Raw genomic sequence first — 17,542 nt, 5'->3', positions numbered from 1 at the left:
AATATTGTGATATGTTAGAAAGAGGCCAAAGCTTGCCAAGCTTAAGGTGGGTCCTGGTATATCTTTCCTCAAAACAAGGTACCTAATAATCTACATTAAGCTAAACTGAGAGATACCACATTAGTGATTCTTTTCAGATAAAGATCCTCTCTAAAGTGATTCATCAGCTTCCCCTGGAAAGAATTGCGGCATTACTCAAGCTTATTTACTTATTTATTTATATATATTTTATTTTTCCAAACTTTTAGATTCAGGATGTACATTTGTAGGTTTATTACCTGGGCATATTGTATGATGCTGAGGTTTGGAATATGGGTGATCCCATCACCCAGGAACTGAGCATAGTGACCAACAGTTTTTCAACCATTGCCTGCCTCCCTTCCTCCTTCCTTTAGTAGTCCTCATTGTCTATTGTTGTCATCTTTATGTCTATGAGTACCCAGTGTTTAGCTCCCACTTAAGAGAACCTGCGTTTTCTGTCCCTGTGTTAATTCTCATAGGACGGTGGCGTCCAGCTATATCCATATGGCTACAAAGTACATGATTTTGTCCTTTTTTATGACTCTGTAGTATCCCACGGTGTATGTCTACCACATTTTCTTTATCTAGTCCACCGTTTTTGGACACCTAGGTTGATTCCATGTCTTTGGTATTGTGAATAGTGTCACAGTGAACATGCAAGTATGTGTGTCTTTTTGGTAGAATGATTTGTTTTCTCAGCTTACTGCAACCTCTGCCCCTTGGGCTCAAGTTATCCTTCCACCTCAGCCTCCTGAGTAGCTGGGACCGCAGGCATGCACCACCACACCCGGCTTTTTTTTGTGTGTTTTTTTTTTTTTTTTTTTTTTTAGTAGAGACAGTGTCTCACCATGGTGCCCAGGCTGATCTCGAACTCCTGAACTCAAATCTGCCCAATTCAGCCTCCAAAGTGCCGAGATTACAGGTGTGCACCATGGCACCTAGCCCAAAATTCATATTTTAATAAAAGGGATGCATATCTAATGTTTACTAAAGGATTATTCAAGTTAAAATTAATAGTCACTATAGTGAAGACCAATTTAACTTGTATTCTATAAGTGAGACACTGAGGCGATTCTTTGTATTTTGGTTATAGTTCATGTTTCCGTCAGCATTTTGTAGAGAGTTCTATGAAGCTGAACTCATCCTTGAAATTTAGAGTTGCCATAATTCTTTTTAATGTGGAATAGAACAATCTCAGTCTTTCTGGGATCTGTAATTTCAAAAACAACAACATTTTTCTTTTTGATTGATCATAGCTATTATTGGAACAGCTGGTAACATGTGACATAGTACTATAATTTAGACTGAAAAAATTGATTTGTGAATTACATCCACTCAGCTTAAATTTCTCTGTTTTTGGTCTCCAGAGCGTCTTTTGTACTTCTTTTTCTGCAGAAACGGCTTCTTAACATAATGTTCTTACATTTTCCCAGGGGAAGAGGAAAACTCCATGGTCCATTTTCTTAGCTGTCTGAAGCATAAAAAAGAAACTCTTTACACAAAAATAGAGGGAAAATCAAAGTAAGGTTCAGAATTTCCCAACATAGGAAATCAAAGATTTATTCCATTTAGCTAACAAATGCACTTTACACACTGTGTGTGTGTGTGTGTGTGTGTATGTATGTGTGTGTGTGTACTTCAGCATTTCTGTTCATCCTGCAGTCAATGTCAAGGAGATGAGAATTTACGAATATGATGATTCAGATGATTTCAGATTTGAGACTAATTCCCACATAAATCATTCTCCCCTCTCTTCTTTTGTAGATAAAAGTAAGCCATAGAATAGTTCTTAGGATCATTAGATAACAAGTTAGGTAGGGAACTATTATGTATTTAATGATTTCTCTGTTAAAATTCACTTTTCAGCTATTTACATAAGTATTCAAATAATAAATCAACTATCCATTTAGAATGATCAGGAAGATCAGTTTAGAAATTTTTTATTGTAAATTGACAAATTGTCATTACAATTACAATATTTATGCGGTACAAAGTGATGTTATATGTACACAAAGTAGAATTATTAAATCAAGCTAATTGACATTTTTCACCTCACATACTTACACTTTTTTGTGGTGAGCACATTTGATATTTGGTGTCTTAGCAATTTTGAAATGTATAATACACTGTAGTCATTATGCTGTGCACTATATCCCAAAAACCTATTTCTTCCTAATTGAAACTACACTTTGATCAACGTCTCCCTATTTCCCCATCCCCTAACCTTTGGTCACCACCAACCATTCACCTCTCTTCTATAAGTTAGATTCTTTTCAATTTCACATGTAAGTGAGAACATGCAGTGTTTGTCTTTCTGTGCCTGCCTTATTTCACTTAGCATAACATCCTCAAGATTCTTCCATGTTGTCAAAAATGGCAGAATATCTCTCTTTAAAGGCTAAATAATATTCCATTGTTTACGTATACCACATTTTCTTTAACCATTCATCTGTTGATGGACATTTAGGTTGATTCCATAACTTGGCTATTGTGAATAGTGCTGCAGTAAACACAACAGTGCAGATACCTCTTTGACATATTGATTTCAAATCCTTTAGATATATACCCAGAAGTGGGATTGCTGGATCATATCATAATTCTACTTTTAGTTTTTGGAAGAAGCTCTATGTAGTTTTCCATATGGATGTACTAACTTACATTCCCACCAATAGTACGCAAAGGTTTCTTTTTTCCTTGCAAAAACTGGCTATCTTTTGTCATTTTGATAATGTGGTGGTATGAGGTGGTATCTCATTGTGATTCTGATTTACATTTCCCTAATGCTTAGTGATATTGAACAATTTTTCATATACCTGTTGGCCATTGGTATGTTGTCTTTTGAGAAATGTCTATTCAGGTTCTTTGCCCATTTTAAAATCAGATTGTTTTCTTGCTTTTGAGTTTTTTTGAGTTCCTTATGTATTTTGGGTATTAATACCTTATCAAATGTATGGCTCACAGATATTTTCTCCAAATCTGTAGGTTGTCTCTTCACTTTGTTGTTTTCTTTGCTGTGCAGAGGTTTTTAGTTTGATGTAAATCCATTTGTCTATTTTTGCTTTTGTTGCCTGAACTTTTAGGGTAAAATTCAAAAAATCATTGCCCAGACCAATGTTGTGTAGTTTTTGCTCTATTTTTTTCCAGTAGTTTTACAGTTTCAGGTCTTATATTTAAGTCTTTGTCTTAGTTTGTTTGTACTGCTATAACAAAATGCCACAGACTGGGCAATTTGTAATGAACAGAAATTTATTTCTCAGAGTTCTGGAGGCTGAGAAGTCCAGAGCAGGGGCCTGGTATGTTAATCAAGGGGCTAGGATATGATTAGGGCCTTTGTGCTAGGCCAGACTGTGGTGGAAGGTAGAAGGTAGGAGAGAGAGGGAGAGAACCTCTGTCAAAAATCAATTGACCATATATATGTGGATTCATTTCTGAGCTGTGTATTCTCTTCCATTGGTCAGTCTGTCTATTTTTATGGCAGTACCATGCTGTTTTAGTTACTATAACTTTGTAATACAGTTTGAAATTAGGTAGTGTGATACCTCCCACTTTATTCTTTTTGCTCAAAATTGCCTTGGCTATTCAGGGTTTTTTGTAGTCCCATAGGAATTTTAGAATTTTTTTTTTCTATTTCTGTGAAAAATGTCATTGTAATTTTGATAGGGATTGTATTGAATCTATAATCACTGGGTAGTATGGACTTTTAAACAATATTAATTCTTCTAATCCATGAACAAGGAATATCATTCCATTTACTTGTGTCTTCTGTTTCTTTCATCAGTGTTTTATAATTTTTAGTGTGTAGGTCTTTCACTTTCTAAATTTATTTCTAAGCATTTTTTTCATTTTTTAACTATTATAAATGGGATTGTTGATTTCATTTTTGGATAGTTTGTTGTTAGGATATAGAAATGCTACTGATTTTTGTCTGTTGATTTTATACTCTATGACTTCTCTGTATTTGCTTATTAGTTCCAACAGGTTTTTTTTTTCCCCCCTTTGGTAGAATCTTTACAGCTCTCTCTATATAAGATCAGCAAATATGGACAATTTCACTGCTTCCTTTCCTATTTAGATGCCTTTTCTTTCTTTCTCTTGCCTACTTGCTCCAGTAAGGACTTCCAGTACTATGTTGAAGAGAAGTGGTGAGAGTAGTAATCTTTGCTTTGTTCCTGATCTTAGAAGAGAAGGTTTCAACTTTTTATTGTTGAATATAATGTTATCTGTTGGCTTGTCATATGTGGTCTTTAATATGTTGAGGTACATTTCTTTCATACCTAGTTTTTCGATAATTTTTTATCATGAAAGAATTTTGTCAAATTCCTAGTGCTAATATCTCAGTTTTCAAAAGTAATCTAGATTAATGATTAAAAATGAAAAAATCAAATACATGTAAATGGGGTAAATGCTTGCAGGTAAACTTTTTATGAAATTTAAAATCTTAAAATTATTTTGGATGCTCATTTTGATGTCTGGGTCATTTCCAACTAAAAAAGGGTTATGATGTGGGAAAACATGTTTATAAAACTTGTAGAATTATTTCATCTATAAAATGTTAACATCTGATAAACAGTTCAGGATTTCTTGCTTCCTAAGCTTTCACTAAAGTTTAAAGTTATTAAAAATAAAAATACTAGTTAATATAAAAAAAAAAAGAATTTTGTCAAATTCTTTTGCCATAGCCAATAAGATGATCATATGAGTCTTGTTCCTCATTTTGTTAATGTGGTTTATCACATTTATAGACTTGTATATGTTTAACTGTCCTTTCATTCCTGGGATAAATCCTACTGATTGTGATGTATGATCCTTTTAATGTGCTATTGAATTTGATTTGCTAATATTTCGTTGAGGATCTTTGCATTTATGTTCATCAAGGATATTGGTCCATAGTTTTCTTGTAATATTCTATCTGGTGTTGGTATCAGGGTAATGCTGGATTTGTTAAAAGAGTTGAAAGTATTTTCTCCTCTTGGATTTTTGGGAAGAGTTTGGTAGTGTTATTAGTTCTTTAAATGTTTGGTAAAAATCAGCTTGAGGCCATCAGGTTCTGGGATTTTCTTTGATGAGAGACTCTTTTATTACAGATTCAATCTCCTTACTTGTAATTGGTTTGTTCTAATTTTCTATTTCGTTATGATTCAGTTCTGATAGGTTGTATATGTCCAGGAATTTACCTGTTTCTTTTAGGTTATCTAATTTATTGGCATATAGTTGTTCATAATAATCTCTGATGATCCTTTGTATTTCTAACGTATCCGTTGTAGTATCTCTTCTTTCATTTCTGATTTCATTTATTTGGATCTTTTTTTCTCAGTCTAGGTAAGGGTTTGCCAGTTTTGTTTATCTTTTCAAAAAATCAATTCTTAGTTTCATTGATTTCTTTTTCTATTTTCTAGTCACTAATTTTTAAAATTTCTGCTCTGATCTTTATTGTTTCCTTCTTTCTGCTAACTTTGGGCTTTTTCTGTTTCCTTAAGATGTAATATTAGGCTGTTTGAGATCTTCTTTTTTGCTATAGGTGTTTATTGGTATAAATTTCCCTCTTAGAACTGCTTTTGCTGCATCTCATCAGTTTTGGTATGTTGCTTTTTGTTTGTCTCAAGGTAATTTTTTGATTGCCCTTTTTATTTAGAATTATTTGCAGGCTCATTTTGCTGTATGGTCTGTGAACAGCTGTAGATTTTCTTTTACCTCTATATATATTTTAAACAAAATTTGGGGGATGAAGTCTGTATTGTTTACAGCTTTATTGAGGAATAATTGATTTATAATAAACTGCACATATTTAAAGTTTTCAAGTTAATCAGTTTTTACATATGAAATCGCTGTTCCCAGGATAAGATGATAAACATGTCCATCACCCCCAACATTTTCCTTCTATCTTTTTCTAATTCTTCCCTCTTCTCCTTCTTCTCTTTTTCCATATCCTCACTCCCTTCTCTGGCAATCATCTGCTGGATAGTATTCATTTTCTATAAATTTATATCAATAGTAACATACAATGTGTGTTTTATTGAGGAAGTGTGTCTGGCTTCTTTCAACGTTGAATTCAGCTATGTTGTCACATTTATCAACAGTCCTCTTTTCTTTGCTGAGTATTATTTTGTTGTGTGACTATATCACCATTTACTAGTTGATGGACATTTGAGGTATTTCTAATTTTTGGCTATTATGAATAAATTGCTTTGAAACTTGGGTACAAGCCTCTTTGTGGACATACACTTTCATTTATTTAGGGCAGGAGCTGGCAAATAACCAGATAGCAAATATTTTAGGCTGCATAGGCTTGCATTCTTCCTTCTTGCACTGTAGTCTGAAAGCTCCAGGTAGGAAACCAGGGTAGTCATGGGCTGCACTTCATTTGCCTCCTTTCTTTCAGGTACCACTGGCTTGCTCTGCCTGTTGTTCAGTTTCTGAAAACCATCATTTTGTTCGTTGTGTTTGTGGTCTTGTAACTGTCTTGGCTGAGTCTATACATTTTAATGTAGTTATGTTTCTTTTTTAAAAGTTTAGTGCGTTTGTATTTAAAATCATTATGCCAAGATTATGTGAGAATTTTGTTTTTATATTATATTTATGCAGTTCTATGCTAAGAAGGGGATGAATGACTTCAGGGTTTTCTAGAAGCTTATCTCTTAAAATATTCATCTATCACTATTAAAATATGTTAATATATCAATTAATATTATACCCCTTGTTTAGGAGTCAATCTGTCTCTCTTACTGATTACTTATGTTGTTTTTTTCTTTGTGTTTTTTGTATTATATAGTACAACCTTTTATGAAATACAATACCCATATAGGAAGTTCGTAAAACATAAATATACAGCTTAATGAAATTTTATGTAACTAACACCCATTTAATCACTACTTAGGGCAAGAAAAATAATATTGCCAACACCCTAGAGGCCCTAACATGCTGTTTTTCAATCACAGCTTTCTCCCACCCAAAGATAGCCAGTATCCCAACCTCTGTGGTTTTTACTTCTTTGCTCTTCTTTACACTTTTACTACTTAGGTAGTCATCTGTAAAATTAGTGTTTGCTGTTGCCTGGTTTTGATCCTTATATAAATATAACTGTATTCGTTCGTTCTTGCATTTAACTGTATTAGTTTGTTCTTGCATTGCTATAAAGAACTACCTAAGACTGGGTAATTTATAAAGAAAAGAAGTATAATTGACTCACAGTTGTGCAGACTGTACAGGAAGCGTGCCTAGGGAGGCCTCAGAAAACTGACAATCATAGTGGAAGGCAAACAGGAAGGAGGCACATCTTACATGGCCAGAGCAGGAGGAAGAGAGAGCAAAGGGGGAGGTGCTACATGCTTTTAAACAACCATGTCTCCTGAAAACTCATTCAGTATCATGAGAACAGCAAGGGGGAAATCCACTCCCATGAGCTGGTCACCTCCCACCAGGCCCCTCCTCCAACACTGGGGATTACAATTTGACATGAGATTTGGGCGGGGACTCAAATCCAAACCACACTTTGTTCTTTTATGTTTAGCTTCTTTTGTTCAGTATTAGGATTTTGAAATTCATTCATGATGTTGTATGGAATTCATTGCTTTTCATTGGTGTATAATACTATATATAGGCACTTGTTGGATAGCAGTTTGAGGTGCTTACCAGTAATAGCCAAACATACTGCACGTGTGCTTTAGGACACATGTATTCACACAAAATTGGAATTGCCAGATCCTAGGGTAGTCATATGTTCAAGCTAGGAGATAATGTGTGTTATAAATTTCATCTACTCACTGGCTTCTTTCAGTCTGTAAATGATCTCATTTTAACTTTTTAAAATGTTATTTATTTATTTTTGAGATGAGGTGTCTCACTGTGTCATCCAGGCTGGATTGCAGCGGTGTGATCACAGCTTATTGCAGTCTTGAATTCCTGGGATCAAGCAATCCTCTCACCTCAGCCTCCCAGGTAGCTGGGACTACAGGTGCATGCCACCATACCTGACTAACTTAAAAAAAAAATTAGACACAAGGTCTTGCTACATTGCCCAGGGCAGTCTTGAGCTCCTGGCCTCAAGTCTCCTCAAGCGCTAGGATTATAGTGTGAGCCACTACACTTGACCAATTTTTTTTAATTTTAAAATAATTTTAGACTTACAGAAAAGTTGCAAAAATATTTCAGAGTATTCCTGTATATCTTTCATATTGCTTCCCCCATTTTTAATATCTTACATAACCATAGGACATTTATTAAGATCTCAAAATAAACATGGTACAATGCTATCAACTTTCGTACATTTATTGTTCTACTTTTGCCAGTTTCCCCAATAATATACTTTTTCTCATCTAGGATCCACTCCAAGATCCTATATTACATTTAGTTGTCATGGCTCTTTCATCCAATCTGTGATAATACTTTCTTCTTGTTTTTCATGACCTTGATACTTTTAAAAGAATACTGGTCAGTTATTTTGTAGACTGTCACTTAGTTGGAGGAATTTTACTGTAAACAAGAACTGTCTCTTCTTTCTCATATATTTATTTATATTGGTATAAACTTTTTTTTTTTTTTGAAACAGTCTTGCTCTGTTGTCCCAGGCTGGAGTGCAGTGGCGGGATCTCGGCTCACTGCAACCTCTTACTCCCGGGTTCAAGTGATTCTCTTGCCTCAGCCTCCTGAGTAACTGGGATTACAGGCGCCCACTACCATGCCTGGCTAATTTTTGTATTTTTAGTAGAGACGGGGTTTCACCACGTTGGTCAGGCTGGTCTCGAACTGCTGACATTAGGTGATCTGCCCGCCTCCCAAAGTGCTGGGATTATAGGCGTGAGCCACCATGCCTGGCCTGCTGTAGACTTTTAAAAAAATATTCATTTATTTATTTTTTATAGAGACAAGTTCTCACTATGTTGACCAGGCTGGTCTTGAACTCCTGGCCTCAAGCAGTCCTCCTGCCTTGGCCTCCCGAAGTGCTGGGATTATAGGTGTGAGCCACCACACGTGACCTATTGGTACGGACTTAAGAATAGAGTTGATCCTTGAACAATGCAAGGGCACCCTTGCAGTAGAAAATCTGCATATAATTTTTGACTGCCCCTCAAACCTAGCTACTAATAGCTTACTGTTGACTGGAAGCCTTACCAATAACATACACAGTCAATTAACATGTATTTTGTATTTACATGTGTTATATACTATATTCTTATAATAAAGCAAGCTAGAGAAAAGAAATATGCTATTCATTAGACATGAGTGGATCATCCTAAAAGTCTTCATCCTTGTCATCTTTATATTGTGAAGGCTGAGGAAGAGGAGGGGTTCTTGCTGTCTCAGTGAGGACAGGGGTAGAAGAAATCTGCGTATAAGCAGACCTACGTGGTTCAAACCCATGTTATTCAAGGGTCAGAACTGTATTTTATTTTATGGGTTATAATCCAATACTATAACTTTATTTCAGTGTTTTGATTTTGATTTGACCACTGGGAGCTCTTTCAAGTTGGCTTCTGTGTCTTTTTGGCATGCATTCCATCATTTTTCAGTACTTCCTTACTTTCTATACCATAAGATGTTCCAGAATCTTCTGTTTTCTTTCCTCCACCTAGGAATTAGCTGTTTCTCTAAGGAGCCCTGGGTTTTTTTTTATTGGTGAATGATAGTTAGAAATAAAAATCTAATCCTAGGTGTGGTCATTGCTTCTGGGTGTCATTTTAAGCCGTCTCTGTTGACAGAGCTAAGAATGTATCATATACTAACAAGCAGCAACATGTATATTTATATTTATTTCTTCTTCCATCTGTCAGTATATTAAAAGGCTTGAGGACTTACTGATGGTCCTTATCCAACATCAAAATGTTAATTCTGTCCTTTCTCGTTTTCTTCTTTGTAACTCTTTGTACAGTGAGAAACCTGCATCTCATTATCCATGATATATTTGTTTGTTAAATCCTAGTATATATTTTCATAATTACTAACCAGTACCCATATGAGAAACAAGTTTACTGACTCAAGTACGGTGTTTGTCTACAGTTCTTTTTGTCTGTAGCCTTGCAGAGTATAGTCAAAATACTGTTTTCTGAAGTTACTTAAAGTAGCTCCTTTCATCCCCATCACCCTTAATGTGTATTATTCATTTGTAAATGTAATTATTTTCATTCCTTTTTAGGTTCTCTCAACATAGTGATTGATTTTAATTGATTGTTTGGTATAGAAACATTGTAATGGTTCTAAGTCCTAACTATATAAAAAGATACTCTTATAGATATGTCAGTCTTCACCCATCCTGCTGCCCTATTTGTATTCTCCCATGATTTCTACCTGTTTGCACCTGTCCCTCATGGGAAACCAGTCTCTTTAGTTTCTGTTTTAGCCTTCCTGTAATTCTTTTGCACAAAGGAACAGATACATGAATGTTTTATACTTTTTCTTTACCAAAGGATAGCGTACTATATATCCTCTCTTGCGCCTTCTTTTTTTTCTCTTAACGCAGTAAATATATCCCGGAAATCATTTCCTATTGGTAAGTAGAGATTGTCCTCATCTTTTACAGCTGCATATTATTCCATTATGTGGATTTAACCATAACTTATTTAACCACTCTGCCATGTCTGGGCATTTGGGTTGTCCTTAACATTTTGCAACTGCAAACGGTGCTGCAGTAAATAGCCTTGTACATATGTATTTTTTAGTTTTGGGGGGTACATCTTCAAGGACATTGTCAGAAGGAAGATTACTAGGTCAAAAGCTACGTGCATGTGTAGTTTTGCCAAATTTCCCTCCAGACGGGTTATACTAGTTTGCATTTCCAATAGTAGTATATGAGAGTGTTTTCCAAAGCCTGGCCAGCAGAATGTGTTGTCCACACATTTTAATTTTGCCAGTCTGGTAAGTGGGAATGGTATCTCAGTGTTGTTTTAATTTGCATTTTTCTAGTTACAAGTGAGTTTGAATATTTTTACATATGCCTAATGTCCATGTTTTATATTTTTTTAATTATGTTTTTAATGTGTTTTTCCCATTTCTTCTCAATGTTTAAGAGTTATTTATATGTTAAAGTTAGTAGTCCCTTTTCTGTGGTATATGTTACAGATATTTTCTTCCAGTTTGTCAGTTATCTTTTGACTTTGTTTTTGGTGGTTTTTTGCCATGCCATTTAAAAAAATTTATATAGTATGATTTACCAACATTTTCTCTTATTTCCTTGTTACATTAAGGTTGAAGAGGAATTCACTCAGGTTTTCTTTTAATATTTGTAAGGTTTCTCCTTTTTTTGTACTTAGATGCCCAATCCATTTGGAGTTTATTCTTGTGACTTGTGTGAAGTTTGGATCTTGGCCTATCTCTTGATAAATTTAAATTATTAATTTTAATGTAGTCAGATATACCAGTATTTCCTGTATGGCGTATTTTCGTCTGTGTGGATAGCCAGTTATCCCTGCACTATTTATTAGAAAGATTATCCTTTCACTTCTGCTCTGCAATGCCACCTTTGTTATAAATTCAGTGCCTATGTGTAGGACCGTTTCTGGGTTCTCTATTCTATTCTACTGACGTACTTGTTTGTCCCTACGTCAATCCCATTTTCGTTACCGCTAAAGTATGAGAAGAAGTCTTGATATCTAGTAAGTTAGTCCTCCTACTTTGTTCTTCTTTAGGATAATTTTTAATATTTTTGTTCTTTTGCTTTTCCTCATATATATTTGAATGAGCTTATGAAGTTTCTCATACAAATTCTGTCAGGAGTCTTTAGATTGCATTTAATATATAGATCAGGTTGTGAACATTTTATGTGGTAACAGTGTTATGATTTCCTATCTATGAACATGTTGTATTCTTTCATTTACTTAGGTTTTCTTAAATTTCTTGCAATAATGTTTGATACTTTTATTAAGGCCTTTCACTTCTTTTGTTTTATTCCTAGATTAAAAATATTTTTGAGGCCAGGCGCGGTGGCTCAAGCCTGTAATCCCAGCACTTTGGGAGGCCGAGGCAGGTGGATCACGAGGTCAGGAGATCGAGACTATCCTGGCTAACATGGTGAAACCCTGTCTCTACTAAAAATACAAAAAACTAGCCGGGCGTGGTGGCGGGCGCCTGTAGTCTCAGCTACTTGGGAGGCTGAGGCGGGAGAATGGCGTGAACCCGGGAGGCGGAGCTTGCAGTGAGCCGAGATCACGCCACTGCACTCCAGCCTGGGAGACACAGCGAGACTCCGTCTCAAAAAAAAAAAAAAAAAAAAATTTTTTTTTGAATTGGATCATCCATAGTTTCATTTTTTTAACTGCATGTTAATACAACTGCTATCTTTCTCTAATGGATCTAGTATCCAGGAATCTTACTATAAATTCACTGATTAATCCTAGTAATTTTTCTGCATTTTGGGGGGAATACATATGTATATATATTATGTTTATGAATACTGTGAGCTTTTTTCCCTCTAAACCTTAGATCATGTTTTTCCTTGCCTAAAACACTGGCTAGGGCCTCTAGTACATTGTTAAACAAAAATGGTGATAGAAGGTGTTTTTGCATTCTTCTCAATCTAAAATTTAAAAATTTCCCCATTAAGTGTGTTTCCTGTAGGGTTTGATTTATTTATTTACTTAGATCATTTAGATAAAATTGAAAAGTTAGCTTCTCCTCCTTATTTAAGAGTACTTATACAAGGGTGTTTAGTGTTTTTCAAATACCTTTTCTGCCATTATAACAATACGGTCTTTCCCCCCATCCTGTTCCTCAGGTAATTACAATGGTGAGTTATTTAATATTAAATTATTTTTAGAATAAACCCAGTTTGATGGTTTTCTTTGCTGCTTTTTTCTTCCCTTTCCCCTTTTGGATTATAAATTTCTTTATAAGTTGGTTTTACCTGCAACCTACAAGTTTTGATATATTGTTACTTTGCTATTCAGCTGAAGACGTTTCGTAATTTCAATTATGATTTTACCTCTGACCTATGGGTTATTTTTAAGTGTACTTCTGTCTTTACAGACATGAGGATTTTTCTGGTTATTGATTTCTAGCTGAATTATGTTCTGAGGCTATGATCTGCATTACTTTATTTGTTCAAAATTTGCTTTATGTGGGAGGAAGGAGAGTATCAGGAAGAATAGCTAGTGGATGCTGGGTTTAATACCTGAGTGATGGGATGGTCTTTGCAGCAAAGCATCATGGCACATGTTTACTGATGTAACAAACTTGCACATCCTGCACACATACCCTGAAGTTAAAATAAAAGTTGGAAATTTTTAAAAAAGGAAAAAAAAATTTGCTTTGTGGAATACACTTTTTAAATTTATATCCCACTAGAAGATTCGAAGAATAATGTAGACCTTATCAATAATATGCATTTTCTTAAGTTCAAGATGGCACTATTGATCCTATATTAAGTGTATTTGCTTTCTATTTGTTTGGTTGTTTGTTTTCTAATAGTAGATGTATTGGATGTAGTCTGGTCTTTGGATAACTTGCTAAACAGTGGAATTTTATGTAAGTCAGTATTCAAGGTACTGTAAGTTGTTTCAAGGTATTTTGTTGCAATTTAAAAATATATCTGATAATGGGTACTATAGTTATGGTTTGTACATAGAACAGTTAATTTTGAGTTATTTAGCTTATTTTTAGAAAGAATCTCTTGCCCCCTTTAAACTTGTAATTTGAAATAATTACAGACTCAATTTACTTTTAAAGCAGGTTTTCTGTGTTTGATGTATCATCGGTATTGGGTGAATGAAGTTCTTTTAAATATTTATTCTATTACCTGACAAGTTTTACTTTCTTTTATGAGAAACTTTTCTGGAAACAATTTTGGGGCTTTCTTTTCAGAATAGATATTGGTTAGTGTTTGTGTTTGGAAAATTGAAAGCAAAATAGATATTAGTCTTGCCTATTCTTAACTTCTAAAGCTGTAATAGATTGTTTGTGTCCAACAGTGTCTCTTTATTGCTACTTTCCAAAAACATCCTCTTTGGTAGCCACAGTATAGAAGCATTTAGTTGCAAACAAATATCTCAGAGTTGTTAGCATTTGTATAAAGGTTATGGTAATGTTCACCTAACTTAAGGGCTAAACAATTACCTGGTACCAAGTAAGTCAGGGCTTCTATTTTTAAATATATGTATAAATGTGTTTATTAGTGCTGAATTAATGCTTTACTGTGGGGATTTAAAAATGTGTGATTGCTATATTGTACATAAGCACCCTGCATGATGAAATGGTACATATTACTTGACAATAATTACGTATACAATTTGCAAAAATACTTTTTGAAAGGTAAAAATATTTAAAGAAATCCATTTTAAAAGTGGGAATTTGTGTTCTCAAAGTATTATCTTATGCATAGCAGGCTTTTATGACACATGTTAAAAGAAAGACTAGTAATTTTTAAAAGTGAAATATACATACATACATATATATGTGCTAACTGATATATTTAAGAAATTTCTTATTTAGGGAAAGGTAGTTATTAGGCAAGTTGGAGGGAGGGACACACTAAATAGTATATTGGCAAGCTTCCTGAAATGCATATGGATAGTAATTTAGAGGCATACTGATTTTTAAATGTCAGGCAGCTTTTATTCTTTTCCTTTTCTAGCATCTATTTGTATGAACAGTGACTATTCCTGCTGCTAAAGGAGGTTTTATCAAGTTTTCTGTGAACATTTGTTATATAGGAAATAAATTAAACTACTGCTATATATACCTAACATTCAATTTATGATACCAGCAATGATTTGGGAGAGATTTAAAATTTTGTTGGTTAATTTCTTATTTGTCAAATGATGGGCTAAGAAATTCTCCATTTCTTAGATTAGGGGACATTTCCTATGTTTCCTATTTGAATCTACTAAACAAATGCCTTTAGTCGTGTTTGTAACCATCAACAGTATGTTTCAAATTACAGTGTCATCACTTACATTCCAAATGTAAGAAAGTTTTTGCTAAGTTGGCTTAATTCAGAATTGTGTTTAGCAGCTATTAATATTCTCTTAGTGACCCTTCAATACTTTATAGGCTCTTTTTTTTTTTTTTTTGAGATAAGAGTTTCACTCTTGTTGCCCAGGCTAGAGTGCAATGACATGATCTCGGCTCACTTCAACCTCCGCCTCCTGAGTTCAAGCGATTCTCCTACCTCAGCCACCTGAGTAGCTGGGATTACAAGCGTGCGCCACCACGCCCAGCTAATTTTTGGATTTTTAGTAGAGACGGGGTTTCTCCACGTTGGTCAGGCTGGTCTCAAACTCCTGACCTCAGGTGATCCGCCCTCCTCGGCTTCCCACAGTGCTAGGATTACAGGCATGAGCCACCACGCCCGGCCTATAGGCTCTTATAGAACATAGGGTACAAGGGATATTCCCAGGAGACTAAATATGTACCTTATTTCATAGAATCTAAGTTGCTATGAGACTGTGCTTTCATGGTCTTAGTAGACCATGTCAATGAAGGGTAATCACACAACTACCTCACAACAGTCACCTGGTTATTATGATGATACCACCTAGCATCACAGGCATTTCAATTTCAGAGAAGTTAAATTATAAATAAATGTATATCCTGGAATTGTTGAAGTAGGGTTTTGAAGTCACTAACAGAATTTAAAAGAGATGGTTATGATAATCTCGTGTTCTCATTTTCTGTGATTATATCAATATGGCATGCCGAGAAGTTTTTTATTGTTTTGAGTTTCCAATTGTTGTTTAATTTTTTGTTTTGACTCTAGATACCACACAGTGTTCCATTCTGAGATTCATGCAATAGAATTTATAGCCATCCTAGAGATCATTAGAAATCTATTAAGTTAAAAGGCCATTAACTTTCAATGTCGAGACTTTGAGAAGTGACGTTGCATAGTTCCTCTGGGCAAGGAGTATAAGCAATTTGTTTTTTCTTCTTCATGTATAATCATGTTCAGACTGAAGTTGTATCCATTTATTCACAGTGTCCATTATGTAAAGATTTGTGATAAAAGAAAGATGAGATATATGTACATTTTGGTCAGTTAAATGCAAGAATATTTAATTATGTGCTTCCTATACCCCGCACCACTACTAGTTCCCTACATACTCCACAAGCACAGTTATAATGATAGTATTTCTTCATTCTCAATGTTTCATTGCATTTAAGAGTGAGGACATATTAGAACTGTGGGAATAAGAAGGAAGGGATAATGCAGAGACCATAATCATTACCATTTTTTTATATTAGACCTTTGTTTGGTTTGATTTTTATTTTCATGTTTATTGTTTTATAAGAAATAAGTACATCTTTTAATATGACTCCATATTGCCTACAAAATAAAGTATATGCCATTTGAAATTCTTCATGGTTAGTTTTAAACTTCTTTTGAGTTCTCATCTCCAACTAAATTATTCCTTACTCCGTCCGTACCTGTGCTGTCTTTGTCTCAAATCTTCTTTTTCGCAGGATGTTGTTTTTTTCCCTTTGTGTTACCCACTCTTTGAGGCTAATCCCAAATCCCATCTATTCAAACTTTTCCAGATCTCTTCATAGCAAATACCTTTATTCCACTACTTTCTAATGGTGAGTTTCTCTCTTATACCTCTTAGTGGAGGGTACCTTTTGTTAAGGTTATGTATTTGTCAGGTTTTCCTGTTAGATTTTGGTACCGATGTATTTAGGTTTGTATTATCTCCTGTACATTGCATAGTGGTGGTACATCATCATACACGTCTTCATCCTTGTCGTCTTCACATTGAGCTGGCTGAGAAGGAGGAGGAAGACGGGTTAGTCTTGCTGTCTCAGTGGTGGGAGAGGGAGAAGAGGTGGAAGAGGTGGAAGGGGAGGCAGGAAAGACAGGCACACTCAGTGTAACTTTTATTGAAAAACGATCCCTGTGTAAGTGGACTCATGCTGTTCAAATTTGTGTTATTCAAGGACCCTCTGTAATTTTGTTATAATGACTAATATGTTAGAGTGTTCTACATTTAAGTTTTCATTCTCAACATTTTACTTATTATTATTATTTGAGACGGGATCTCATTATATTGACCAGACTAAAGGGGGTGGCTGTTCACAGGTGCAGTCATAGCACACTACAACCTTGGACTCCTGGAGTCAAGCAATCCTCCTGCTTCAGTCTGTCGAGTAACTGGGACTGTAGGCACACACAGCCACACTTGGTTCCCATTATTTTCTGAAATATAAAATTATTTATTTGCTGGTTACTATCTCATAGTGTGAAAGACAAGAATACTTTTCTCACGGCATCCATCTAATATATTTTATAATGTATCTATATTGTATCTATTATTCAAATTTTGATAATTATACAACCTTACTCATAAGGAGTATTTTATAAATAATGCTTTTTTTTTCTTTGTAGGTTACTTCCTCAGAATGTTGGTCTTCTGTATGTTGGAGGTTATGAAAGACCCTTTGCACAAATCAAGGTATGTTTGTTCATTTTCAGGGTACTTTTCCTGGATGTTCTCTTATCTAGAATCCATCAAAAACTTGCTAATAATCATCAACATATAAAAATATTGTGTCCCAGCACTTCGGGAGGCCAAGACAGGTGGATCACTTGAGCCCAGGATGT

The 17,542-nt window shown here is 34.8% G+C and overlaps 1 protein-coding gene across 4 annotated transcripts in view; it reads left to right on the top strand.

Moving 5' to 3' along the window:
* Nucleotides 1–17,542, top strand: part of RNGTT (RNA guanylyltransferase and 5'-phosphatase) — a 340,094-nt gene that overhangs the window by 263,519 nt on the left and 59,033 nt on the right. For all 4 annotated transcript variants that reach the window (XM_025383641.1, XM_025383640.1, XM_025383643.1 and 1 more), the window contains one exon: nucleotides 17,327–17,393. In XM_025383641.1, the coding sequence (XP_025239426.1) occupies nucleotides 17,327–17,393 (67 nt within the window). The remainder of the gene's footprint in view (nucleotides 1–17,326; nucleotides 17,394–17,542) is intronic.

Source organism: Theropithecus gelada, chromosome 4 (assembly GCF_003255815.1).
Source record: "Theropithecus gelada isolate Dixy chromosome 4, Tgel_1.0, whole genome shotgun sequence".
Taxonomy (NCBI): Eukaryota; Metazoa; Chordata; class Mammalia; order Primates; family Cercopithecidae; genus Theropithecus; species Theropithecus gelada.
The sequence above is the reverse complement of the archived record's forward strand: the minus strand, read 5'-3'. Positions and strand labels throughout refer to the sequence as shown.